Source organism: Euprymna scolopes, chromosome 38, assembly GCF_053919585.1.
Source record: "Euprymna scolopes isolate OS-2025 chromosome 38, ASM5391958v1, whole genome shotgun sequence".
NCBI classification, from domain to species: Eukaryota; Metazoa; Mollusca; class Cephalopoda; order Sepiida; family Sepiolidae; genus Euprymna; species Euprymna scolopes.
Window position 1 is genome coordinate 20,817,019 of NC_136519.1, and position 27,817 is coordinate 20,844,835.

General features: G+C 32.3%; 1 protein-coding gene across 1 annotated transcript in view; it reads right to left on the bottom strand.

Annotated features, from left to right (window-relative positions):
- Positions 1 to 27,817, bottom strand: part of LOC145263032 (uncharacterized) — a 376,016-nt gene that overhangs the window by 214,685 nt on the left and 133,514 nt on the right. Inside the window, exons 17-23 of the mRNA XM_080119864.1 lie at positions 20,568 to 20,823; positions 13,642 to 13,840; positions 12,161 to 12,252; positions 8,630 to 8,679; positions 6,025 to 6,366; positions 3,404 to 3,612; positions 2,997 to 3,130 (exon numbers count right to left, since the gene is read on the bottom strand). Coding sequence (XP_079975990.1) covers positions 2,997 to 3,130; positions 3,404 to 3,612; positions 6,025 to 6,366; positions 8,630 to 8,679; positions 12,161 to 12,252; positions 13,642 to 13,840; positions 20,568 to 20,823 — 1,282 coding nt within the window. The remainder of the gene's footprint in view (positions 1 to 2,996; positions 3,131 to 3,403; positions 3,613 to 6,024; positions 6,367 to 8,629; positions 8,680 to 12,160; positions 12,253 to 13,641; positions 13,841 to 20,567; positions 20,824 to 27,817) is intronic.

Sequence of the window (27,817 nt, forward strand, 5' to 3'; positions counted from 1 at the left end):
ATTACAAAAAAGATTGTGAATTTTATTAACGATTCCATAAGTGACAGTTTTTTTTTTTTTGTGGGAGAAGTATTCCAATAATACAAAAGGAATTTGCAAAATGTTCACTAAGTTTGGTTTTAACTAGATTCAAGATTAACATACTGAGACATTTGAACATCAAAATTGTGTGACTAACTTGCAAAGTATTACTTTATATCAAATGATCATTTTAGTTCCCTTTGATAAAGCTACATTGCTAATGTCATTATCTATATATCTATAAAAGTGAAATTGTCTGTGTGTTTGTGTGTGTACATTTCCCTACCAAACTACTCTGTCAATTTTCAGTCTACAGACTCGAAATTTGACATAAGGGGTATTGAGATTTGGGAAAATCTTTTTTAATCAGTTTTCAGCCAGAAATTTGGCTGTTAAGGGGTCAAAGTTCAACGATTTTACATTACTCTACAAAACTCCTCCGCCAATTTTAGGTATAAACACTTGAAATTTTAGACGTAGGTTACTTGGACATGGATCAAACTTTTTAATTTGATTTGAGCCCAAAACAATAAATGTTAAGGAGTCAAAATTAGAGTCAAAGTTTAAAAAATTGGGCCTCTGCGGTCTCTACCAAATTACTCAGCCAATTTTTGGTCTAAACATTCGAAATTTTACATAGAGTGTATTCAGACATAGAGCAAGCTTTTTAATCGATTTTTAGTCGACAATTTGACTGCCAAGGGGTCAAAGTTCAAAATATTTGATCTTTGCGGTCTCTAGCAAACTATTCAGCCAATTTTGGATCTAAATATTTGAAATTTTTACATAAAGGATATTCAGACATGCAGCAAGCTTTTTAATCAGTTTTTTAGCGAAAATTTGTCTGCCAAGAGGTCAAAGTTGAAAGAGTTTACCTTTGCGGACTCTACTAAACTCTTCTGCCAATTTTGGGTCTAAACACTTGAAATTTTAGATGTAGATTACCTGGGCATGAATCAAACTTTTTAATATATAAAAACATGCATATAAAGTTATGAACAGTACATAGAGCCCGAGCAAAGCCGGGATGAACTACTAGTAAGTAATAAAAAATAAATACAACTTATTCATGTTAAAGTTTTAATCGTTATGTTTTGTCATTTTTCCACATAAAATAGATACAGGAAAAAAACCTTTAGTAAATATTTGTAATCTATCATTCTTATTCATCTGAATTGTATGCAAACAACGTAAGTATTGAACATCGAACTATCTAGTTCAATTACTTTCATAAAAATGCATAGTATATTCGTTTTATGACAGAGTATTAGAATTAGTAGATAAAATAATGGAGAAAACTGCAAAAAATATTAAGAATAGGAAAGAAGGTTTATTAAATTGTGGATATCTGTCATCTTTGTATTTCAATATCACTTTGAAAATATAGACCTTGCATTCATAAATATCCCCTTTCATTCATTTTGTTTTTCTCATTCTTCAATTCACATTTCCTGTCTTATGTTGATGTTTTATCTTAAATATATGAAATAATTATTTTTTATTTGTTAGAATTTAAAAACTCCTTTTGTTCGTCTTCAAACATTTTGTTATGCCATTCAATAAACGGGACCATTTCATCTGGAAATTATAGAACAATTTAGAGTCCGTGATTTGGTGTTGTAAAATAAAAAAAATACGAGGGACGTTTCAAAAGTAATACTCCTATTTTTTTTCACCTGAATGGATTAGAGGCGCTGGCAAATTGTATTGTTATGATAACTGAACTTATGTATATATGACCTGAAAGTTTATTTCTCTGTTGCAGATATTGACGACATGAGACTCTAAGAAAGCAGCCCTGTCATGGACGTGCATTACAAGCAGAGCTGCGTCATTGACTTCCTAGAAAAATTCCACTGAGAATGATGGTCAGTACGTAGAAAAATAAATTCTGGGGCACAAAGCGTTATTCATTTTAATTGTACCACTCCAGTCTTCGTAGCTCTTCGAATTATTTAGTTATAAAATAGGGAGCTTTACTTTTGGAACGATCCTCGTTAATAAAAGTAGTAAGATTGGTTTTTGATTTATTCCGGAAAGAACAAAAGAAAGACAATTTTAATAAACATCATTGTACTTATGAGTACTCATTCACAAAGACACAGGAGTAGCATGTGGCCGTTTGCAAATGAAATTTGACTCAAATTACTCAATGTTGGAAGCCTTTTAAAAAAACTAATTATTAGAGATATTATATGGATTCTTCAGACTACTGTTCTAATCTGGAATATTATTTTCACAACATTTCGGTCGATGTAAGCTCCAATCTTCTTCAGGTGTATCTTGTCAAACTCAGAAGTCTTTTTGTTAAACTCGGGAATCTGCACAGAATTTCGAACAGAACACTTTATTTAATCCATCGAGAAGCATGCTCTCATTTCATTAGCCATGTCTGAGTAGAAGACCTAAGTAATTCTCAATAGTATTTTGAATGTCGCCTGAATTAAGGATTATATTTTCAACCACCAGAAAAGTGCAACTTTGTTACATCACACAAAAAAAAAAAAGGATAAGACAGATAAAATGTAGATAACTACTTTATTAGATAGGGAAACAAGAACAAGACGTATTTAAAAATAGTAGATATTAACTACAAGCCCATGTTCATGGAATAAGTGGTGATGCCTATGTTAAAAAAAAATTATAAAAAATATGCACACTCCTGCGTGTTCCACACACCTTCTTTTATATCTCTGGGTGACTCTGGGAAATCATGTGATATGAGTCATGTTATAACAAATTTACAACTGAATCTCACCAAGTACTTTATCTACTATGCTACGGGTCAACAAGATATACCTGAAGATGGTTGGAGATTATATCGACTGAAACGTTGTGAAAATAATACTCAAGATGAGAACAGTAGTCCGAAGAATGCAAATAATATGAATAATCAATCCTCATCTTAAAAATTCAAAAACATAATTGTTAGACTTATTTAAAAAAAAAACTATGAAACTGAAAATCTTTCTTACCCACATGAATCCTGGATACAATTCTGATAGTATGATATATAATTGTCTCCGGTTTGTCTACGACAATCCTCGAAAAGTGGTCCCCTGCGGATGATGCTGCAAGAATTCTCAGCCCAAATTCTTCTGGCCTCATTCTAAAACAAAAAAAAAATAAATAAAAAATAAAAATAGAAACACAAAATTGGCAACTTTTAACAATTTTCCAAACATGAAATTTTACAAAATTGTTCTTATGTGTTTAAATTCAAGTTTTTAAATTATACATAGATATTTAAAATATATAATATTTGTTATTAAAATATTTCTGAAAAAGTTTAAATAGACTTGTGTAACAGTTCGGTTCTGGTTGATCAATAAAGCTTATATGCAGAGTTAAAAGATTTTAAAAGAATATATGTTCCACTTACCGCACAAAAAATCTTGCTATCGGATGGTTTTGTCTGTGGTATTGCTAAACACTCTTTCAGACGCCAAGAGTGTCCAAAATCGGAAGCCTGGAATTTCGGAGAATTGTCCGGACCTTTGAATTCATTCTGGGCATTGCCATCATAGTTTCCGCATAAACCTTCTACCTTTTTCATCCATTTACTGGATAAGTGGACATAAACTCTTGTTGCTTTAAATGAAAAGGAAAATTAAAATATTACAAAAATAAATAATTTCTTCAAGTTAGAAAAAAAAATTAAATTAAAACAACAAATAAAAAATAAATCAACAAATGTTTTTTTTTTTCAATTCGAGTTGATTATTATATTCAGATTTTTATATAACAAAATTTTGAAATAAAACTGATATAATTATAAATATTTACGATTCCATATTTTTTAAAGTGATGCAAAATAGTTCTGTTCAGGAAATTAAGTTTACTTATTCTGAGACGCGTATTTTCGTAATATATATATATATATATATATATATATATATATATATATATATATATATATATATATATATATATATATATAATTTTTTTTTTTTTTTTTCTTAAATATATGAAATAATTATTTTTTATTTGTTAGAATTTAAAAACTCCTTTTGTTCGTCTTCAAACATTTTGTTATGCCATTCAATAAACGGGACCATTTCATCTGGAAATTATAGAACAATTTAGAGTTCGTGATTTGGTGTTGTAAAATAAAAAAAATACGAGGGACGTTTCAAAAGTAATACTCCTATTTTTTTTCACCTGAATGGATTAGAGGCGCTGGCAAATTGTATTGTTATGATAACTGAACTTATGTATATATGACCTGAAAGTTTATTTCTCTGTTGCAGATATTGACGACATGAGACTCTAAGAAAGCAGCCCTGTCATGGACGTGCATTACAAGCAGAGCTGCGTCATTGACTTCCTAGAAAAATTCCACTGAGAATGATGGTCAGTACGTAGAAAAATAAATTCTGGGGCACAAAGCGTTATTCATTTTAATTGTACCACTCCAGTCTTCGTAGCTCTTCGAATTATTTAGTTATAAAATAGGGAGCTTTACTTTTGGAACGATCCTCGTTAATAAAAGTAGTAAGATTGGTTTTTGATTTATTCCGGAAAGAACAAAAGAAAGACAATTTTAATAAACATCATTGTACTTATGAGTACTCATTCACAAAGACACAGGAGTAGCATGTGGCCGTTTGCAAATGAAATTTGACTCAAATTACTCAATGTTGGAAGCCTTTTAAAAAAACTAATTATTAGATATATTATGTGGATTCTTCAGACTACTGTTCTAATCTGGAATATTATTTTCACAACATTTCGGTCGATGTAAGCTCCAATCTTCTTCAGGTGTATCTTGTCAAACTCAGAAGTCTTTTTGTTAAACTCGGGAATCTGCACAGAATTTCGAACAGAACACTTTATTTAATCCATCGAGAAGCATGCTCTCATTTCATTAGCCATGTCTGAGTAGAAGACCTAAGTAATTCTCAATAGTATTTTGAATGTCGCCTGAATTAAGGATTATATTTTCAACCACCAGAAAAGTGCTTTTTAGATGTCACCCTAAACTTAATTAACAGTACTATGAACCATACAATAAACCTAATCAAACACTATTTTATATTGACTATAAGATCAATATATTAAATAATTCGTTTTATATAAAAATTAAATTAAATATGTAGACATATGTTATAGATTTTAAAGTTATCAATATTATCTAAGTAAATATATATAGACTAATAATGTGAATTCAAAATTTACAAGAATATTTACTCTGCATTGCTCGGGATGGAAGTGGCATATAGTAATCAAAAAGTACTTAACATCCTAAGTATAGAAGGCGAGTGCAAACAACCCCGGGCAATGCCTGGTCATCTGCTAATTATATATATATATAAACGAATCTCCTGACAGGTGGGAATTTTTGTTACTTCCTACACTGATTGCAAAAGCATGAAATACTAGTGTTTGTAGGTGTAAAAAAAATAATTATAATTTATAATCACATATATATATATATATATATATATATATATATATATATATATATATATATATATATATATATATATATATATATATGTGTGTGTGTGTGTATGATTATAAAAATATATATATATATATTAATTTTAATTTTTTTAAGTTGTTTATATATTTAAGTTCTTATTTATGTGTTTATTTTGGTTGTTTTGTTTTAAAGCATATAAACTATTTTCAGGTTATTTAATGCCTAATCAAGTAATTTGGGGGGAAAATATAATGCAGATTTTTATGCCTTCGAATATTTTTTCATGGTGTTTGGTTTGATTGTTTTGTAGAAGGAAATTGTTTTTTTACTTTGCAAGACATGATTGAGTTTTTACAAAAGAAAGTATAACAAAAAAAACAATAACATCAATGTTTGATGCATTATAGGACATCCTTATTAAGTCTTATCTGATAGTAATGCGTCAAAAAATTAAACAGTATAAAATGTAAATAATGACAATAAAAAAGGTAATATGTTTTTATATGGGCTCTGGTGACAGACATATGACTCTCATTCAGATTCAGAGAAAGAGAGAGGGAGAGAGAGAAATTACTTACCTCCATCCCATTGAAGCAGAAGTCCTATTTTTGTCATAACATTGTAGAAAATGCCGCTCTTGGAGATGGTAATTGGGCCTGTTTTCCAATAAGTCTTTGTCATCAGTTGCCCATCAACTTCAACACCGACGCCTTGAGTCATGAAGATTTTCACTGATCCAATGAACAACTCAACTGACTTTGTGCAGGTTACTCCACTGGTCCCACACTTGATATTCTGTGTAGTTATTGTAAACCTTTTGTTCTTTTCCCGCACCAAAGTATACATACAATCTCCCATGAAAGTGTAATGCTTCCCATCAAATGTTGTATAATGGGGATCGCCAGACGCCCAACATGTTGCTACAAGAAAAGAAAAAAAATATTTTGTTACATATTTGTGGAATCGATAAAGTGACAAACATTCGTGATAGCAAAGTAAATTAAACAACGATTTTGTAAGCTTATCTTATATGGAAACTGGTAAAATACTTACACCATTTGGTATATTAGTAAGAGTCTTTACTAATGAGTCATGAGATCAGCATCTTTCTTACTCTTTTTCAAACAAAGCGTGTTGCCACTTGGAATGTAAGGAGACTTGGAATGTGGGGAGTTGAGCAATGAAATGTCTGTTCACATTACATTTAAACTTCAGCAGGTCAGTACAGTCAGGGGAGCAGGAAACTGGGAGGAAATTCCCATGGAAGAAACTATTAGAATAGAAAGCTACCGGCATCTAGGGATCATAATAGTGAAGGGGCGAGATTTTGCTGCTTGTCAAGTTAGTTGAGAGTTAGTACGCTGAGGGAGCACAAGTGCTATGCCCCTAAACACTCAGCATTATTAAGCGAGGATCAAGCATAAGTGGAGTAATGACACCTTCCCATATATCTTAGTGCAATAGCTAATGAAAAGGAAGCCTTTGAGCAACTATTGTGCTAATTACTGGCACATATACATAAAGAACACATCTACAAAACTTTCTCGTTTCTTCTTCTTCCCTCCCCGATCCCATTACAAGCCAAAGAGAGGTGGGGTCACTTGTGCAAATAATACCTTCTATTACAATTTTATTGCATTCTTATGTCTATCCTCATTGGATTGTGTTTGAACTAAGATTAAAATAGAAGAGAATGGGGATTTCATTTCTAATTCGTATGCCAATGTAATGTGAACAATAATCAGTTTACTTTATTATAATTTGAAAAGTAGATGTTTTACTTTTTTTACTTTCTTTATTAATTTACCACTTTGGCTTTTGGTGTTGGATTTCTGATTCTGTATTTTAACTTTTATTTTTCAATTTCAATTTCTGAACTTAAATTTCACGTTTATTGTTAACGGATTTTTAAAAATTTTTTAATTTTTTTTTTTGCTATTTCACCCCAAACAAGGCACAGTGCTATTTGGATGTAAGGGGTTACTATTTGGGGCATAATTTGCTGGGGTACTATGTAGGGAGTTGTGCAGCAATATGTCTGTTTACATTACACTTGAACTTCTGCATGTCGGTACAGTCAGGGAAGTCAGGGACCCGAGAATGAATTCCAAAGTCTAGCAGTTCAAGAGTAGAAACTATTAAAGTAGAAGGCTTTCCGGCATCTAGAAATCTCTGTTGTGTAGAGGTGATATTTTGCTACTTGTCGAGTTAGTCAGGAGTATTTATGTTGATGGGGTACACATGCTTCAAGTTCGTTAAAGCATCTTCCATTAAAATACTTGTAAAATAGGCAAAGATATACAACATTTCGTTGATGGGCAAAGGTTGGAGTTTGGTTGACAGAGTGGGACCTATTTGGCGATTCCTTTTTGAACCCTATCTAGGAGAGGAAGACTAGTAGCAGATACACCAACACAAATGTGGCAACAATACTCCATACATGGGCGGTCTTGTAGAGGTACAGGATACTCTTAGGCCTAAGTAACCTTCTTGCAAGGTAGAGAGAGCCCACCTTCTTCGTAACAACATTGGCAATGCCTTCAATGTATTTATTCCAATTCATGTTCCCTGTAAACGTTAAGCCAAGGAATAAATTAACTAATACAAAGGTGTTCCTATTTTTTTTATTTCGCCCAAATGGATCAGAGGGGATTGAAAATTGCATTGTTATGATGACTGAACTTATGCATTCATGACCTGAAAGTTTCATCTCTCTATTTCAGATACTGACAATGTGAGACTCTAAGAAAGCAACCCCTGCCATGGACGTGCATCAGAAGCAGAGATGCATCATTGAATTCTTCCATGCAGAAAAAATTGAACCAATCAACATTCACCAGTGCCTATTGAACGTTTACGAAGCCGATGCAGTTGATGTCAGCACAATTAGAAAATGGCTTCATCGATTTCAGAGTGGTGACGAAAATGTGAGTGACAAAGCATGTTCCGGACGTCCATGCACAGTCACCACCTCATTGCTGACAAAAGTGCATTGAAAATGGTGGTGACTATGTAGAAAAATAAATTTTGGAACACAAAAAGGCGCTCGTTTTAATGGTACGATTCCCGTCTTCATAGCTCTTCAACTTTTTTTTTTTTTTTAAGTTAAAAAATAGGATGCATTACTTTTGGAACGACCCTCACGTGTTTTTCATGAATGACAGAAAGTTTGTATTTACTAACCTGGACAGTCGCTTTCAGCTTTCATAATCCACACACGCTTGCTACAACTCCTGTAAACGTATAATATATTACATTGTTGTTTATTTTGAAAACAAATAATGTGAATTAATCAATATCAATTTAGAAGATGTACAAAAAAATAATTCATAATCACCATATTTGGTTTAACACTATCACATAAACATAACTTTAAGAATGAAAAAGTAAAAGAAAAAAAGGAAAGGGCAAAGAAAAACTAGAAGAGAAAGGCACTGGCTTATCATGCTAGTAATCTATTTCGCTTTTTATCATTTTACTGATTTACATTTAATGTAATACTAGCAGGAGGAGGCGCTCGGCTTTGCTCGATTGTAAAATACGCTTAAATATGATATTTTAATTTGTCCAGATTTCGTATATATTATTATAGAATCATAATTTTAGAAATAAAAAAAAACAAGTATTTGGGTGCTATCAGCTGGAATCGAAACCGAAAGCAAAACTGTAACATTCAAAGCTGGTGACGTTACCACTATATTAAAAATTAAAAATAAACTAAGATGAATGCACAAAATGTTTAATGATTTTTTTTTTTTTTTTACAATTTTAACTCATTTTTGACCCCTTAAAAACTGTTTTAACCGGCTAAAGATCCATAAAAGAATGGTTCGTAAAAAATTCAATCATTTGAGGCGCCTAGCACCGCTCTGTGACTTTTAGTATCGGAAGAGATAGAGTTTGAAAATATGGAGACAAACAGACATACAGCTTTTTATACATTAGATTTTTATTATATGAAGCCACTTGATTAAGGGCCTAAAAATATACCACTTGAAAGTAATAAATTAATCAACGATAAGTGCTACATGGATAGATTCCAACTCAGAAAACAACAATTCTTTATGAGAAATATCGCTCATGGAATATGAGGACTAAAGGATAAAATAAGGGAAGCGAAAGTTATGAGGCTGCCGAAAGTAAACTCAAGGTCCACTTTCTACTTCCTAACTGAATGCATCTGTATTCGTTTTAAAAATTTACTAATTGTACTAGTAATAAACATCAGAATTTAATATTTTCAGTATAATTTTTTTTAATCAGATTTTACAGTAAAAATTCTAACAAGATTCATTAGTTCATTCTATTCGTGCCCATTTTTTTTCTTTTATTTATTAGCTAAATTCTTTTATAAATATTATTTAATGCTAAATATAATTTTACAATATTCTAAGACAAAAAATCTGTGATACTTATTGTAGGACCAAATTTTAGTGGGTACTATATTTATGGAATACTTAAAGCAATAATTTACATTATATATATGTTTTGGGGTAGTTAACACCCCCATATCCATAGACAATATGGATTCCTTTGACTTATATAATGCCAGACATTTCTACCTTCAAGCAGAGAGTACACTCACAGTGAACACCAGGACTCTTTCACCTTATAATTGCAACCTCTTAAACCGGACCACAACATTGGCAACAAAAGGATTTCAAAAAAGAACCCACAAGGATTTTTTTTGGATAAACGACCCACTTTTATTCAAAAAACTCATATTTTTTCTGCCTTTTTTGGCTCTACAACGGTTTTTTAACGAGATGAAAAATTACCTCAGAGAAGTTTAATGTGTTCATACGTGTATTGGAGAAACATGGACAAGAATATTGATGAAAAGGTGAAAGCATGCAGAAGATGTACACTAGCTGCTAAGGCTCCACCAATTCAATTTACCACATGGCTCAAAGCAGGCTACCCATGGTTACAGATACACGTGGACTACATGGGACCATCTGATGGACAGTACTACCTCATAATAGTGGACAGTTTCTCCAAGTGGCCAGAGGTCTTTAAGTGTAAAAGCCAGACTACTGACTTCTCTATAAAAACTCTTTATGAGTTATTTGCACAGTTCGGCATGGTCGACTGTTTAGCATCAGATAATGACACTCAGTTTACATCCAGAGACTTTAAAGAGTTCATGGGGGTTTTACAAGTGGACCACATCGCAACTCCAACATACCATCCTAGGTCAAACGAACAGGCTGAAAGGTTCATGGACACCTTAAATAGGGTTTTGGAAAAGGCAAAGAAGACTCCATTTGAAAAAAGCTTTGCAACAATTTCTTCAGGTGTACCACATAACTCCTAACGAGAATACACCATCCCAGATGTATCTGGCGGAAGTGATATTTGCTAGAAAAATATGGCCAGTATTTGACAAATTATTGACAAAACAGATAAAACCCGCAAAGACAACTGTTCCCACAAAGAAATACATGCCGGGAGAAAAAAATATTCTTCCAGATGCACAAGGATAATAAGACTTTCTGGGAATAGGGAATGATCAAGAACAGGATCGGCTGTATGGGCTACATGGTGGAAGGACCACATGTCATACTTAAGAAACACTTGAACCAAATATGCAAACATACTTCAGACGAGTCAAGTGAAACTCATCCAGAAGAAGAAGAAGAGATGTTGGATATGACGCATTTGATCCGGAATCCCTTCAAACAAATGCATCGTTCTGACAGAAAAAGGAAACTGCCACCATGTAACCCATACAGCCGATCCTGGTCTTGATTATTCCCTATTCCCAGAAAGTCTGAAACTTGGAGGTCAACCCGAGAAAGAAAAACTATAGAGATATTTTGAGGAAATAAATCTTCAAAGGGATGTGTTCTGGGGTAGTTAACACCCTTATATTTATGGACACTATGGATTCTTCTGGCTTATATAATGACAGACATTTCTACCTTCCAGCAGAATGTACACTTATAGTTGATTTACTTATAAAATCATTTATGTTAAAATAGTTCTCAAAATTTTTAACTTGATGAAAAAGTATGTTAGAACATAAACACAATATGTGACGAAGGTAGATCATTCGATTTGTGTCTTGGTCACGTGAAATTAATGATGTAACTAAATAGATTGGTAATACACGTAATGAGTTTAGTTTAGAAGTTGGAGAGAGACTGGGACAGTCAGAAAAGTTAACACAAAAAATATCATCTCTGCGTTTTGGAAGCTAGGAGAAACGCCAATAATGTAGAAAATTGCAACATCTTGCAGCTAGGATGGGATGCCAAGAATAAAGTTATAGCAAATATATAATTTATTATTGTTTGATTTCCTTCAGACAGAGATAAGAAGAGACAAAGACACAATGGAGAGATGTATGTTCTTTGCAGGCGCACTACACAGACTGAATGCTAATGAACTGTTTTATTATATGTGAAGCATACATATACACACATACAACAATAGGACATTTTAACCCCTAGATGAAACAACACAACATAAGGACTACTTACCAGAAAGTTTTGATTGAAATTGATTGTATCCTTTTATTTATTTATTTATTTTCACAATGATACTAAAAGCTTAGACATGAATGTTAATCAGACAGTACGACTGACTAAAGATATCTCTGAAAAAAAAAAATCAGATATTGTTGAAATATAGTTAATTATCCTTTTGGTCCTAAAATGACCATCAGTGCTATGGACGTGGTGTCTGGTGTTTCCTTGTGGAAATACTTACAGGGTTTTGCATCCAATTTTAATTTCTTGTCCTGGTTTATACCACTTGTTTCCATAGGAACATGGACAGTCGTTGGGGTTGACACAAGTTCCCTATAATCAAAGTAAAACATGATCAAAATCCAAAGATATACAACAAAGAATGGAATATTGCAGCTATTTACATAGTTTAAATATTTTAAACTGCTATCCTTTTCTTGATTCTTGTCATGCACACAACATGGCCAGGTGGATGAAGATGCTGATTAAAAAATATTCTTAAGTGAAGTCTACCAAGAAGTAATTTAAGTGAGCATCTGTATGCATTATAGCATCTTTCATTTCTCTGATGTCTTTTAAAAAATTCTTTAAGTAATTATACTAAGTCTTTTCATCTTAAACAATACCTCCCCATTATACTAAAGTGCCTGTAAACATTCTACAAATTCAAACAGAGTGTCAGAACCTCCACTCTAAAAGCAACCTCTATTGCATAGGGGTACATATTAAGGAGATGACGCAGAGTTCATATTAGGGCAATATATAACGGGACTCACGTAATACAGACATAACGATAGTGATGATGAGGGAGAGAATAGATTTATATTACAGTTCTTTTAACTCATATTAAAGGGGAGGGAGATACTTCACTTATGATGATGGTGGGGAGGACACATAATACTTGGAAGGGGTTTACACAAGAGTTCGTTATAATTGATAATAAACACATTACCTTTTTCTGTTGTAACTGAATGACGTCACAAGACAACACGTACAAAACATGATCATAACTTCTTTATTTATCGGATCGACTGGTCGAATGACGTCAGGAACTCACTTGTATCTGCATGGTTAATCTTCTACCCCTTCGCCTCTAAGGGGACTCTCTTCTGACTATGTCAACTCTTGGCTGATCAACTCTCTCTGACTGACTGACTCACTCACTGACTCTAAAATCCGAACCCATAGAACTATATGGAGAATTGTCATTTGTCTATGACGTCAGAAGTGTGTTTTTCAAACGTAACTAATTTCATGTGGCTGTTTGTCCAAACACACTTCTGCAAACAAAAGAATCCTCTCCTAACCTATTTTTTTTAACCTAACCTATTTTTTAAAAATATATTTTTAATTTTCATTGTTCATTCTTTTACTGACATATTTAATATTCAAATTTCTAAAGAATGGACAATCAACTCTTTTTTCCGATATAAACAATTTATTTAACTGTTCTAATAGAATTTTACAATAGATTAAATTTCTCACATTTCATTTCTTAACTTTGCCTACTTTGTTCGATTCTAGGCTTATCCTAATCCCATTTTCACTTATCTAATATTCTTCTAATTTACATGGAAAGGGGACACCTGTAACACCTCAGGTCATACTTTGCTCATCTGAAGAGACAAGTGAATACATATACCATTAATAATGCCGTAAGCTCAAATGGAGAAAGACTGAACAACTATATGTTCATTTCACCAGAAGCAAGAAATAACTTACATCCACACTTATAATGGTGCCATTTGTACATCCGCATCCATCAGAGAAAAGAGCAGAGTTCAAGCAATGCAATGGACGGTCATAGTTGGAACACGTTCGATGACAAATAGATAAGTTTGGTATGTAGACTTGGTTCTTTGGGCAAACAACCTTATCACAAGTCGTTTTGTCACAATCCCAAACACCGTAGCGACATGTGCTGAAAAGCAAAAAAGGTAAATGTTTATAATGACAATCATTCACTTAGAAATTCATGAAGATTTCCTTCATACATAGATATCAAATAAATCAATAGATGAAGAAGATATGAAAAGGCCAAGATCAATAGAAAAGAATGAATATCTCTATTTATGTATAAAAGGCACTTTGTGCTTGTGTGTGCGTAGCTAAGGGATCAAAATTGGAAAAATTTTAAACTTGGCAAGCATAAGTCGATGTAAATATACATTTATACCTTTTACAACGTTATTTTTAAGTTTTTATATTCGTAAGGACATAATACAGATGATAACGAATAAGGCTGAAGAGCTATATGTTTTGGTTTCGATTTTAGCTGATGGCACCAGTCATTTTTTTTTTTTACTTTCGAAACCTCTAGTATATATTGGGTACAATATAATCAATAGAGTCTCTATAATAATAAATACGAACTCTGCATGAATTAAAATATCATATTTAAGCATATTTTATGATTGGGAAACACCTGGGGGAACTACTGTATATTGGGTACAATATAATAACCAATGGAGAATCGAGTCTATAATAATAATAATAATAATAATAATAATAATAATAATAATAATAAATACAAAATCTGCATAAATTAAAATATATTTTAGTGTATTTTATGACCGGACGATGCTGGGCGGCCTGCTAGGATATATACGTGTGTGTGTGTGTGTGTGTGTGTGTGTGTGTGTGTGTGAATACTCTACGATATATAGCTATGCAGATAGATATAAAGATACGAATATGCCAAGGTAGATAAAATATATAGATGAAATAAAAGCGATAAATATTATGTGTTATTTCAGAGCTTTTCTTCTCTTAGACTAGTTGCCATATCAAGGCTTTTTTTCTTTTTTTTTTTACATAGGCGTCACCACTTATCAAGGCCGAAAGGCCACTCAAGGATAAGGGTTAAAGAGTGTACAGTAGTCAAAAGGACAATATAGTAATCGATAGTAATGGAAGTTTGGTAAATTTGTTAACTTAAGTGTAACGGCTCATCAGAAACTTGTTCACGTTGGACTTGAAGACAACCATTTTATAGACAGCTGGAAAACAGGAAAACGGAAGACAAATTCCACAGGCCTGCAGTTCCTAGAAAACAGCTTTGATCATGGAGTCTACGTTTAGATTTAGGCACAGATAAAGAGTGGGGGGAATTATTGATAGTGTTTTCAGCTAGACGAGTGTTTCTTGTGAAAGTTTGGCGAGGGGGGACCATAGACTGAAGCTCAGTCGAACACTTTCCATGAAAATAACGATAAAGCAGAGACAAACTTGCAACATCTCTTCTGTGAGAAAGTGGTTACAGGGAAGAGAAAAGGACATCTCCCATGAGGCCACAAAGTCTATTTTGAACCCTATCAAGGCAGGACAAGTCCTTTCTAGCAGCTCCTGCCCAGATGTGGCAACAGTATTCCATTCTTCGACGTACCTGGCTCTTATATAGATAGAGAATTGCATAAGCAGTGAGATATCTATTGGATTGATAGAAGGATCCAACCATTTTTCCAGCGGCCTTGGCAACAGATTTGATGTATGTATTCCATTTAAGATCAGGAGTAAAGGTCAAGCCCAGAAGCTTCTCAAAACTTGAGGCCTCCCCAAGACGAGAGCTATTCATTTTAATTGATGCCAGATGTGGATCAGATCGTTGATGATGTAAAGATAGAAGCTTGGTTTTAGATGCATTAAAAGTAACCAGCCACTCCTTTCCCTGTTGTACAACGTGATCAAGATCAGAGGAGAGAAAATCAGAGAGAACTTAGTTATTTACTTGGTCGTTTATTGCCTTAGATGTGCTACCATGTGTCATCAGCATAAATGCCTACAAATGATGTAAGGATGTGATTTGGAAGATCATTAATGTAGATCAGGAAAAGAGTGAGGCCCAGGATGGACTCCTGAGGAACTCCAGCATTAATATTGTGAGCTTCTGATTTCTGCCCATCAACTACTACTTTTATGAACCTATCAGAGAGAAATGATTTAATAATTGAGAAGACATTTCCAGCTATACCATAGCTGGAGATCTTGTGAAGTAAACCTTTATGCCATACCTTATCAAAGGCCTTTGATATGTCAAGAGCAATTGCCCTAGAAAGGTTGCCTCTGTCGAGAGATTCGCTAATCCTATGAGATATAACTGTAAGCACGTCTGCTGTAGATCTAGCAGAACGGAAGCCATATTGTATATCACTAAGAAGGTTATTTTTGCCGAGATGGTTGACTGCTTCTCTATTTAACACAGATTCCAACAACTTACTCATGACACACAGGAGACTTATTGGCCTGTACTGAGAGGCGGATGAGCGATCACCTGAATTCTTAAATACAGGGCATACTGATGAGATTTTCCAGGGTGATGGGAAGCAATTCTCCTTAAGACAATGTTTAAACAGTTTTGTAAGTATGGGCGCTAGTTCTGGTTGAAGTTTTTTGAGTACTATAATTGGAATACCGTCAAGGCCGGTTGCTTTACTGGAGTCAAGGTTTTTGGTTAGCTTGGATGTCTGTTTGACTATTTCACTAATGGCTAGTGGGAGGAGAGATGAATTGATATTTTTCCAAAGAGTATTAGAGAAAGCAATGCAACACATGTCACACCAAGAAGTCTGCAATTAATATCAGTTACTCCTGCACTACCATCATTTTGTTGTGTTGAAAAAAATATGCGGACACATAAACATATACCGAGTGGTTTATGTAGCAATATATACATTACTAGTGCACATTCTTCATAAAATAAATGAGGAAAAATTATTTTGTCAGCGTTTACCCAAACATTCATATAAAATAACGTTTAAATATGTGAAGTTATTTGAGGAAAAAAAAAATTAAAAAGAAAAACTGTTCAGACAGAATAGTTTTTAGAAACGTTTTAAATATCGTTAAGGGTGTGAATTCCATATAGAAACGTTGATTTAATTTGAATAATATGGAATTAACACCCTTGACGTTAATCTCGCATTGCCTACGCACAGTTCCAATATTTCAAAATACAACCGCTGAGAGACAACGCGTGGCTGTGTACAAACAGACTTTTCTTTCTCCAACTTTACAACATGGCAAAAAAGAAGAAAAGAAGAAAAGGAAAGAAAGCAACATACTGAGGATTGAGTATAGCTCCGAAATATATTTATGTTATAAATTTCAAACAAGTAAAGTATTTGTTTATTTTCCTAATATTACGTTGTGATTTGGCTTTCAAGCGCACTTTATGCATATTTTATTTTATTAGTTTTAAATATATTTTTTATAAATATTAGTACGAACATTGGTTAAGCAGAATTTTTATTTTTCGTTATTTTTTATCGAGGCGTGTATACGTGTATAACATATATTATGCATAAAGTTTTTCATTATTAACTTCGACAGTGCTCATTACATAGTTAAGGTTTAGTAAAGCAATTAGCTTAATGATTTTTTCCCAAGAATGAAACATAAACGTTTTTATGCAGCTAACTTGCTATAAGTAATATATATATATTATATATTAGACTATATAAATATATATAGTAAGTTATCAAAATATATATTTTCATAATTTATTAGCTAGTTCCACTTAACTATTAAGCACTATTGAAGAAATACTGAAAACTATATATATATATATATATATATATATATATATTAGTTTTCAATATTTATTTATCTATCTATCTGTTTCTACTTTCCTACTATCTACTATATATAAATATATAATAAAATGATTGCAGAAATTCCCCTCTTGACCAAATTACAGTAGGTTTACAATAACAAATGCCACATACAAATTTATTATGTCTAAACTATTACCCACCATCTTATGTAACTTTCGAACATCGTTACATACACATCTATTCATTATAATGAAATAGTACCTTCCTTCTTACGAGCGACATCATCACGATCGTCAAGAACTTTAATATTAGTAGTATGCGTTATAGCATCTTTTGTTTCTCTGAAGTCCTTTTAAAAAATGTTTTAAATAATTAATATTAAGTATTTTAATCCTAAACAATACCTCCCTCATTATATGAAAATGAGGTAGACTTTGATACCTGTAAACATTTTACAAATTTAAACAGTGTCAGAACCTCCACTTTAAAGCAACCTTAGGCCATACCTTGCTCATCTGAAGAGACAAGTAAATACATATACCATTAATAATGCCGTAAGCTCAAATGGAGAAAGACTAAACAACTATATATTCATTTCACCAAAAGATATGAGTGGTTGGAGGACTTTTGTATTAGAGGAGAAAACCTCTCTAATACAAAAGTCCTCCCACCGTTCCCAGTCAACACCGAGTAATTATTTAAACATCATAACTCTATTTCCCTGAGACCCTTATTATCTAGATGAAACACTCATACACATACAACTACCTTCACGCTATGAAAACAATATTTCCATTAGATGAAAACATTTCTATTAGATGAAAATATTTACAAAATATGCTGTGTCAACTATTTAGTGTTTTTGGATTTTTTTAAACCAGTACATATTATGGGAACGTTTTTTAAACATTTGTCTTTAACATTAAAAAAAGAAAATCGTAACAGCTTTCTGCCTCTAATGTTTTAATATAATAAAAAATATCATTCAGTCGTATGTCTGAACTTATGAGATGAAAATATGAATGAATCTTTTAATAAAAGATTTGTAGGAGCCCACTACATCGAAGTGGCACCTACATTGGGGTGATTAGGTTAAAAAAAAATTATTATTTTTCGATTTGGGAGTGTCTTCTAAATCCTTATACGATCTTATTTTCTTTTTTAGTTTTGTTTGCCTTTGTTTTGTCGGGGGGGGGGGCGTTTTGGATTCTATTTTTCTGCCTTTTTTTTATATTATTTAATACAACTGTGGATGCTTCGTTTGTTCACAGACTAACTTATAAAAACTATTTCTTTTGATATTATACATTTAAACACTCAAAGTCTGAATTACATTCAGAAAAATTCTCATTTACATTCATTTTGATTCAATTTGTATTTCACTATATTTACGCCATTGTTTTTAAAATTTTTTATCTGTCAAATTATTTACGCCACTAAAGTACAAATTTGCCCTTCATTACATTGTCTACGGATAAACTTATTTGTTTGTTATATATGTGTTTTTTGTTTTTGTACTATAATTGTTTTTGTTTTTAGTTCTCTTCACAGGAATCATTTTCGACACTGCTCATATATTAAATTTTATTCTTTTTTTGTTTTTGTTTAAAGGTAATTTTTTTACCTTAGCTCCAACTAGATAATTTACTTTACACTGACGACTTCTATAGGTTTTAGAATATGCTGAATAAGACAATCTAGTTTAACTTTGAAGAGATAAATAGTTTTCGAGATATAATGACATGCATTATGCACTCTCATTCACTGTTCTACACACGTGTGATAAACAAGTCTACTTCTCTCTACACGACACTGTCCCTTTTCTTTTTGGCTTATAGTCTTTCTGACAGCATATATCAAGGTTAAACTTGGGGCAAATACTTTGACAATCCCCCTCTAACCATAGTTTAATTTTTTTACATGGGGGGAGGGGCGCATGCTTCCACCGGGCAACACTGGTTAACGGGTCTGCTAATATACATTTGTTTTCAGTATTTACTTTAATAGTGCTTAATAGTTAAGTAGAACTAAGTAGTAAGTTATGGAAATATATATTTTCATAACTTACTATATGTATATATAGTCTAATATATGTGCCTAAATAGGCTTTGAGTATTTTATTAAAAAAAAAAACTAGCAAGAAGACCCGATGTTGCTCAGGATTAAATGAGGACCAACGAATGTTTCACACTTCCAATACTTTTTTGTCATCAGAATCGGTGAAATCTCCCTCTTTTTAATTAAATTGATTGATTGCCTGCTCTAGTCTGGGACCCACTGCGATGCACCAGGAAGAAGTGTCACATGCCTCCTTTCAGTGACTTAATCTAGAATACATTGTAGTCTACATCGCACTGTAGAGAACTTACTGTTGATTTTATACAATTAAATGCAAACGTCAATATCATGGGCCAATTGTGCTCTAAATGGAAATATTCATTTCGAACACATCTTATCAAAGAACCTACTGTTGATTTTATACACCAAGCCTTTCAGCTTGTGTAGTGATAAAACTTCTCAAATGCACTTGTGATGTTATGTTGTGGAAAAGTGTTAAGTATAGTCAAAATTGGACTGTTCCTTCTTAAATCAGATTTTTTCGATTATTGATACGTATCGGTAATTTTTGATACAAAACTTATATAAAGAACACTCCCAGACACATAAAGTACATTTACGTTAAATTAAAAAGAAAATTGGCCCAGCCGTTTCATATTCCAAAGAGAATGAACTCATACACACACACACACACACACAGACAACGTGCCTTTTATATATAAGTAGAGATACTAAAATAAAATTTTTTAAATGCAGATTAAATCCCGAGGAATATTAACTAAATTCAACATATCGCAGATTTAGCATTTGGTATAAGCCGATTTTCTGCTAGAAAATTCATATAAATGAATAAACATTGCTATTTATTAGCGAATCTAGGATATAGACATAAATATAGATATATAAACAATGACAGATAGATAGATAGATAGATAGATAGAGAGAGAGAGAGAGAGAGAGAGAGAGAGAGAGAGAGAGAGAGAGAGAGGGGAGAGAGGAAGATGAGACAGGGTAGAGGAGAGGAACAAATTTTCTTACCACTGTGCGCATCTTCGTCTAATCGTTTGTCCTTCTCTGAAAATAATATCCGGTTGATATTCATCGTAACAAGTGCATTGCTTTTGTTCCACGCAGTTGCCATTGTCATCTTCATAAAAATCTTTAGGACACGCACAACCTGAAATACATTCATCTCGGCATTGCCCTTTAAGTTCTTGAAGGTCTCGGCAAAGTCCTTTACAGGCCGGACTGCATTGCGTGTATATTTTGGATTTAGTCAGATCGCATTGATAAGCTGTCAAGTAAACAATAAATCATTTCTTAAATCATTGTAAAACAAAGAAGAAAGTGGGCGTATTGAGCATAGAAAGAGATATTGCTAGGTATGCATCTTACAAAACTGAAAGCACACAATGTACACCTCACCTGTGTGTTCTATGTGCCTCATGATAAAATTTCAAGATATAAATTTTGGAGATGAGGATTGATTACTCATATTATTTTGACTTTTCGGACTACTGTTCTCATCTTGAGTGTTAATTTCAAAACATTTCAGTCGATGTAACCTCCAACTTTCTTCAAGTGTAGATTGTTAAACTCAGGAATTTTTCTAACAAACTTGGGTGGCACTTTAAATACAATTGCAAATTACTTAGGACTTCTACCCAGTCATGGCTGACAGAAAACGAGCATTCAACTCTCCGTGAATTAAATAAAGGGTGCCATTCGAAATTTTGTGCAGATTACCGAATTCAACGGAAAGATTTCTGGGTTCAATAAGATACAACTGAAGGTCGGAGGTTACGTTTGTAATGTTATCCGCAGCCCAACACACGTTGTGTGCAGTTTCAGTTGCAAAGGAGATTAAGACAAACAATAGGAAATAACTCCAACTCGATTTTTGTTTTGTACAACAACATTTATTTCCTTGTTGTTACAGCCATGATATCACCCACGTTGTGACAGTGTCGTTGGATGTAACCATGATGATGATGATCAAGGCGATGATGATGATGATGATGATGATGATGATGATGATGATGATGGCGGCGGCGGTAATGGTGATGATGGTGGTGATAATGCTAGTGATAATGATGGAAAGAAAGAGCATTGTTAGGGAAGGTTGCTATGATATCAATTTAATGCACGCACTCACTTATTTGTGGATATTGATAAAGAAGAAATCCGTTTTCTGTCATGATAATTTCTGTTGACATAAACGGACGTTAAAAAAGAACACTAACTGAAAATGGGATATTTAATATAAAGGTATCTCAAAAAATGTCAGACATGGCGCCGTTTGGCAATTTGACAATTTCATCTGAATAGGTCTCCCCTGTGAAGAAAAGCAATTAACCAAATTCTGGGTGGGCAAAAATTATTATTGGTCACCTGAAATATAAGTCGGATGCTATGAATTTCTTTCAATGAGGACAAACAAGATGGTGGATTCAAAGTAACGTGTCTATTAATTATTGTCCAGGGATTTTGATCACCCGAAAAAGATAACCAAATTATTTATTTTTTACTCATGCATAGTGGCATTTGGGGGAAAAAAAACCTTGGTTATGCAAATGAAAGATGTGTCATCTACGTCAGTGATGATGAAAGGTAGAGACCCTCCCATGTGATGGAGGATGAAGGCAATGAACCCTCCAGATAAAGGAAGAAGAAGAAGAAGAAGAAAAGGAAATACTTTTAGAGCTTGAGAATTTAAAAAACTGCCTGAGATTTGTTTTCTGAGAATTGTGAAATGGAATTCTGGGAATTGGAGGCAGGGTTAAGCCCACCTGATTCTCAATATAATGAAAGGCAAAAATAGCCTCGAGGGCACACACTGCCAACTACCTGGGGTTTTCACACCAGTCAAAGGCAAACCCCTGACTTAAATCTCACTCTGTTCTAAGCCCCTGGGTCTACACTGTGCAGAGACAAGCCCCAGACTTAGAGTTATTCGCCATAACTTTACTAATGGAAGCTGCTAGTCCACAGAGCATTTGTATTGAGTCACAATTTATGAATGATCAGAATCTTGTAACTTTCAGTAAATAATTATTTTTTTGTTTATTAGAAAAATGACCACTGGTTTTTCTTTATTTGTTGATTGTCTGTCTAATTGAAGGTGCAGTTGATTTTAGATCTACCCTGACGCCCAGATGGTGAAGACACAGACCAAGCACAACTCAATACAAAGTCAAAGCAACGTACAGACGGCTGAAGTAAACAGTATTGCCACGCAGACTTGGGGTCATGCACGTTTTGTGTGTTCCAAGCATCTGAGCGGTATTTTCCAATGATCAGTGAGGGTCTGGTCACCCTTGAAGGGTCCACTACTAGACTTAGGGTTAGTGCACATTTTTTTTTTTTTTTTGCTTATGTGTACGATAAGGACCCCACCCATGGTGGTATTACGTGATTTAGAATGTTCTTCATGTCTCTCACGAGATCTCAAACGTTATCCACGTCTCTCTTGTGATCGTTTTCTTTCTCTTTTTTTTATATAGTCTTTTTTCTTCCCCAGTGACGTCACTTTGCATGCTATGGTATCCATTGTTGTGAAAATAACACTTAAGATAAGAACAGTAGTCTGAAGAATCAAAATAATATGAACAAATTCCTTATCTTTAATGTGGTAGAAGGTGATGATGGCTAAGTGGAAACAATCTGAACTGAGGACCTGGATGTGCCAAGTTCGAATCCAGTCGATTCCATAATACCACTCTCACTTAAGGATTTTAGCAATCTTCCCATGGTAATTCCTGCAAGAATATTAACAGCAAAATCAAGCTGGTCAGCAAAGTTGTATCATACTGACTTACACGATTTTTTTTTCTTGAATGCTAATCTCCACTTCAATAAAAATGTATTCCCTGCCTATCACAATTTCTATTCATTTTATGAAAGAGACTGAGAATAAAAAGCAAAAGAAAAATCTTTTTCTTTTGCTTTTTCCTTTCCTTTTGCCTCGGTTACAAAAGTTTTTTCATTAATATTTAAAAAAACGTGATCATAATTGAATATTCTACCCTCTCTCTTTTATCTCACACTCTCTAAGTTCCCTCTCTTCCTTTCGCCCCATCAAGAAGGATTTTCCTTCCCTTGATGGAGGACAACAGACACTACACTTTAATCATAACTTAAATTCCAAGAAAACATTTTTATTGGAGTTTCACACCAAATATATAAAAAAAAAAAATCACTCTATAAATGTAATCCTAACTCCCTTGAGTAATTATGTTTCTGGTAACATTAAAAAAAATGAATATAAGAAAACAACAGCATGCCTATATTCTGTCCGAGGATATGCTGATAAAGAATGTATCATGTGTGTGTCTTGTGTAGTTTCTGGTTTTTAGCTAGACACACACAACTACCCTTTATATAATAGATGAATACCATACTTCATTGCATATCCACACCATACAGGGTTTTCTTGATTATACTGCGATCTATAAACAGAATCAGATCAATAAATCTCTGAAAAAAAATAACTGCTTTCAAATTACAAACCTAAATTATGAAATATGAAAAAGTTTTACAAAAGAAAAATTAGCAACTGCTTCAGAAAAATATTCCAATTTATTGCATCATATTTTGAAATTAAAATGCAGGTCACTTATAAAAATTCGATAAAGAAAAAGGCATATCGCATAAAGAAATTTGTTACAGGAAACAAATTTATAACAAAATGATTTTGCAGAGAAAGAAACAGATGAATAAATTGAGGACGAGAAAATTGCTTACAAATTTGTTGCATGAATCAAATTTTAAAGGAAAAGATTTTACAAAGAAAAAATCGAAAGCAAAAAAGGAAATTTATCATAAACTGAGGACAAAAAAATTTATCATAAATTGAGGACAAAAAAATTGCTTACAAATTTGTCGTATGAAGCAAATGTTAAAGGAAAAAATATTACAAAGAAAAAATCAAAAGCAAGCATATGGGATATGAGAACAAGAAATTGCTTACAAATTTGTTGCATGAAGCAAAATTTAAAAGAAAAAAAATTATAACAAAACATCAAAGGCAAGCAGAAGAAAGTTATTTCTCATAAACACTGATAAACTGGCGACAAGAAATTGCTTAACAAATTTGTCGTATGAAGCAAAATTTAAAAGAAAAAAAATTATAACAAAAAATCAAAGGCAAGCAGAAGAAAGTTATTTCTCATAAACACTGATAAACTGAAGGCAAAAAAATTGCTTACAAATTTGTCGTATGAAGTAAATTTTAAAGGAAAAGATGTTACAAAGAAAAATCAAAAAAAAGAAAAGAAAAAAGCAAGCAGAGAAAAGTTATTTCTTACGAATACTGATAAATTGAGAACAAGAATATTGCTTACAAATTTGTGACATGAAGCAAATTATTAAGGAAAAAATTACAAAGTCGAAAACAATAAGAGAAAAATTATTGCTCAAGAACACGGATAGATTAAGAAAAAGTTGCTCACAAATTTGTTGCACAAAGCAATTTTGAAATGAAAAACATTGAAAGCAAGTAAAGAAAAGATATTTCTTATGAACGCTGGTAAATTGAGATGATAAAATTGCTTTGAAATAAAAAAAATGAGAATAAGCAGAAACAAAAAATATCAGAAGACTATTTAAAACTATGCGATCCAAGTTGCGATAAAGAAGCAAATTAAAAAGGCACATCTGGATTGAAAGGAGCGTAGCTAGATTCTAATATCAGAGCACATAAAAAGAAGGCACTATGCCAATAACAAACACCTTTTTATCAAGCTGGTTATACATTTTAATTTTGCGTTTACAATCGGAACATGAAAAAGATAATTTTTAAAGGAATTACATAATTATTTTTTGTATTTAATATTCAAACAATAAAAAGTTTTACAATAAGTTCAAACCATTAAAAACATAAATGGAAGAACATTTATTTTAATTTTAAATGTAAAATGTAAGCCAAGTGAAACATTGCGAAAAAGATGTACCATAAACGAACTAGGCTTTATGTAACATTATCTATATATAAAGTTAGGTATGTGCATACGTTTATATATGTCTATTATCGGATTCACTCCTAAACTAATCAACTGATTAACATGAATTTTTGATACGGCGGCTAGACATGAGGGTTTGTAATATGATCTATATTAAGTTAAATTTAGTTATATGCAAATAGAAGGTGGACACCCTTTGTAAGAATTCGGATGCATCAGATTTTTATTGAAATTTTAACAATAAGAATTAAACATCAATTAACAAATATTCCCAAAAGTTCAGTTTCTTTGGGGTATTTTGAATGGTCTTGGCGCATAATATATGAACAAACTCCCTTTTTTAAATTCAAATATTTCAGATTTGTATTAAATTTGATCCATAGTCATAAAGATAGAAATTAAACAAAATTTCCTGGATTTCAGTTTCTTCTTATGACCCCTTTTGCTTAAGCCTTAAATTTTGGACATTTTCTAGAATCAAAATCATGTAATTGATTTTGATCAAATTTGGAATAAAGAATAAGGATTCTAGACATAATGTTTGGTATTATTATATCTTGATTTCCATCTTCATAAGGGGGCATAAAGTTTCACTTTTCATGATTTAGAATTGTTTTGTCTAATTTTAAGCACATTTTTGTAAACACATTTTAGGTCGATCTGATTACTTTGCAAAATAAATGAAACAAATGATCATGTTTGAATTTGGTAAAACAACTAATACTTTGTCCACTTCACAAATATTCGTTATTTTATTTGTTTGCGGACTGTTATCCTCATATAAAGAAAATACAAAAAAGTCTGTATGATGTACGTGCCAGTCACAGAACGAAGATGAAATATTCCAAAAATCACGTAATTTGATCAAGTAGTTTCTTTTATTTATTCAATAAAATCAAATTTTATGACTAAGCGAGTTGTAATGTTTTCGTCCACCATGATTAAATGAAATGAAATAAAAAAAAAAACGGGGACAACTCAAATCAAAGTTGGGGGTAAAAAATAAGCCTTATGTTCAATCCAGTTTAGTAGTAAAATCGCTAAAAATCGTAAATTTGTTATTTTTTTAGTTTTAAATAAAGCTACTTGATTGATTTACATAATTTTTGGAATATGACATCTTTGTTTTGTAATTAGTACATACATCATACAGACTTTTGTATATTTTTATTTTTAATTGCTGCCATAAGTACCAATCTGAATAAGCACCAAAAGATTAATTTTATTGAAATGAAAACATGTGAAAACAGAATAATGCTGTAATTTTTCTTATTAAATTAAAAATGAAAATAATTTTTATTTAATACTCTGAAACTTATTTCTATTTGCACTATAATGTTAATATATTAAGCATAACTTTTTAAATAAAATCTGTTTTACTGTATTAATTAAATTTAATGATATAAATAATTTATGTATGTTGTAGATGATGTCATTATAAAAACTCGTCAAAAAATAGCTTTTTTTAAAGAAAAGATTCATTTTATGAAGATGAAAACATCAGAAAACTGAGTAATGCTGTAATTTTTTTTATTAAATTAAAAATGAATATCATTTTTAAATAATACTCTGAAACTTTCAGTGGAACTTCACATTAATCATATATAACTTTGTAATTTTTTTTTTCATTTTGGTAATAATGTTAAGTTCGCGAGTGAATTAAATAAAAATGATTTTCATTTTTATTTTTTAAAATTACAGCATTACTCGGTTTTACAAAGTTTTCATTTTAACTTTTTATGCTTGCTTCTATTCAAATTAATTTCGTTGTTTTAGGCGTTTGTCGAACCATAATGGTTACGTCACGTAGTTCAAGCAATAGCATAGTTGATAAGCAAGTTTTAATAAAAATAGTTTTTTAAAAAAAAGCTTCAATGCATGCATCTGTATAGGACTTACCTTTACTTGTGGCTGTTGAAAGTTTAAACATAGGAGAAGTTGAAATTGGATGAATTTGAGTATGGCACTAAACTATTTAATGAATGTAACATCCACAAATAGTTAATTAATGAAATGTCCTTTTGCAAATTAATATTAACTTCAGATTTGGATCACATATCCCTAATCAACATATCAGAAAGATATATCGCTTCTGTTATGTGAATTTGACACAGTTTCATAAATGTACAGTTTATTTTAATATATTTCTTGTGTATTATATGACTAATACAAGGAGCGTTCCAAAAGTAATGTCTCCTATTTTTTTTTTATTCTTCCGCAATGGATCAAAAGTGATTGCAAATTGCATTGTTATGATGACTGAACTTATGCATTCATGACCTGAAAGTTTCATCTCTCTGTTGCAGATATTAATGGTGTGAGACTCTA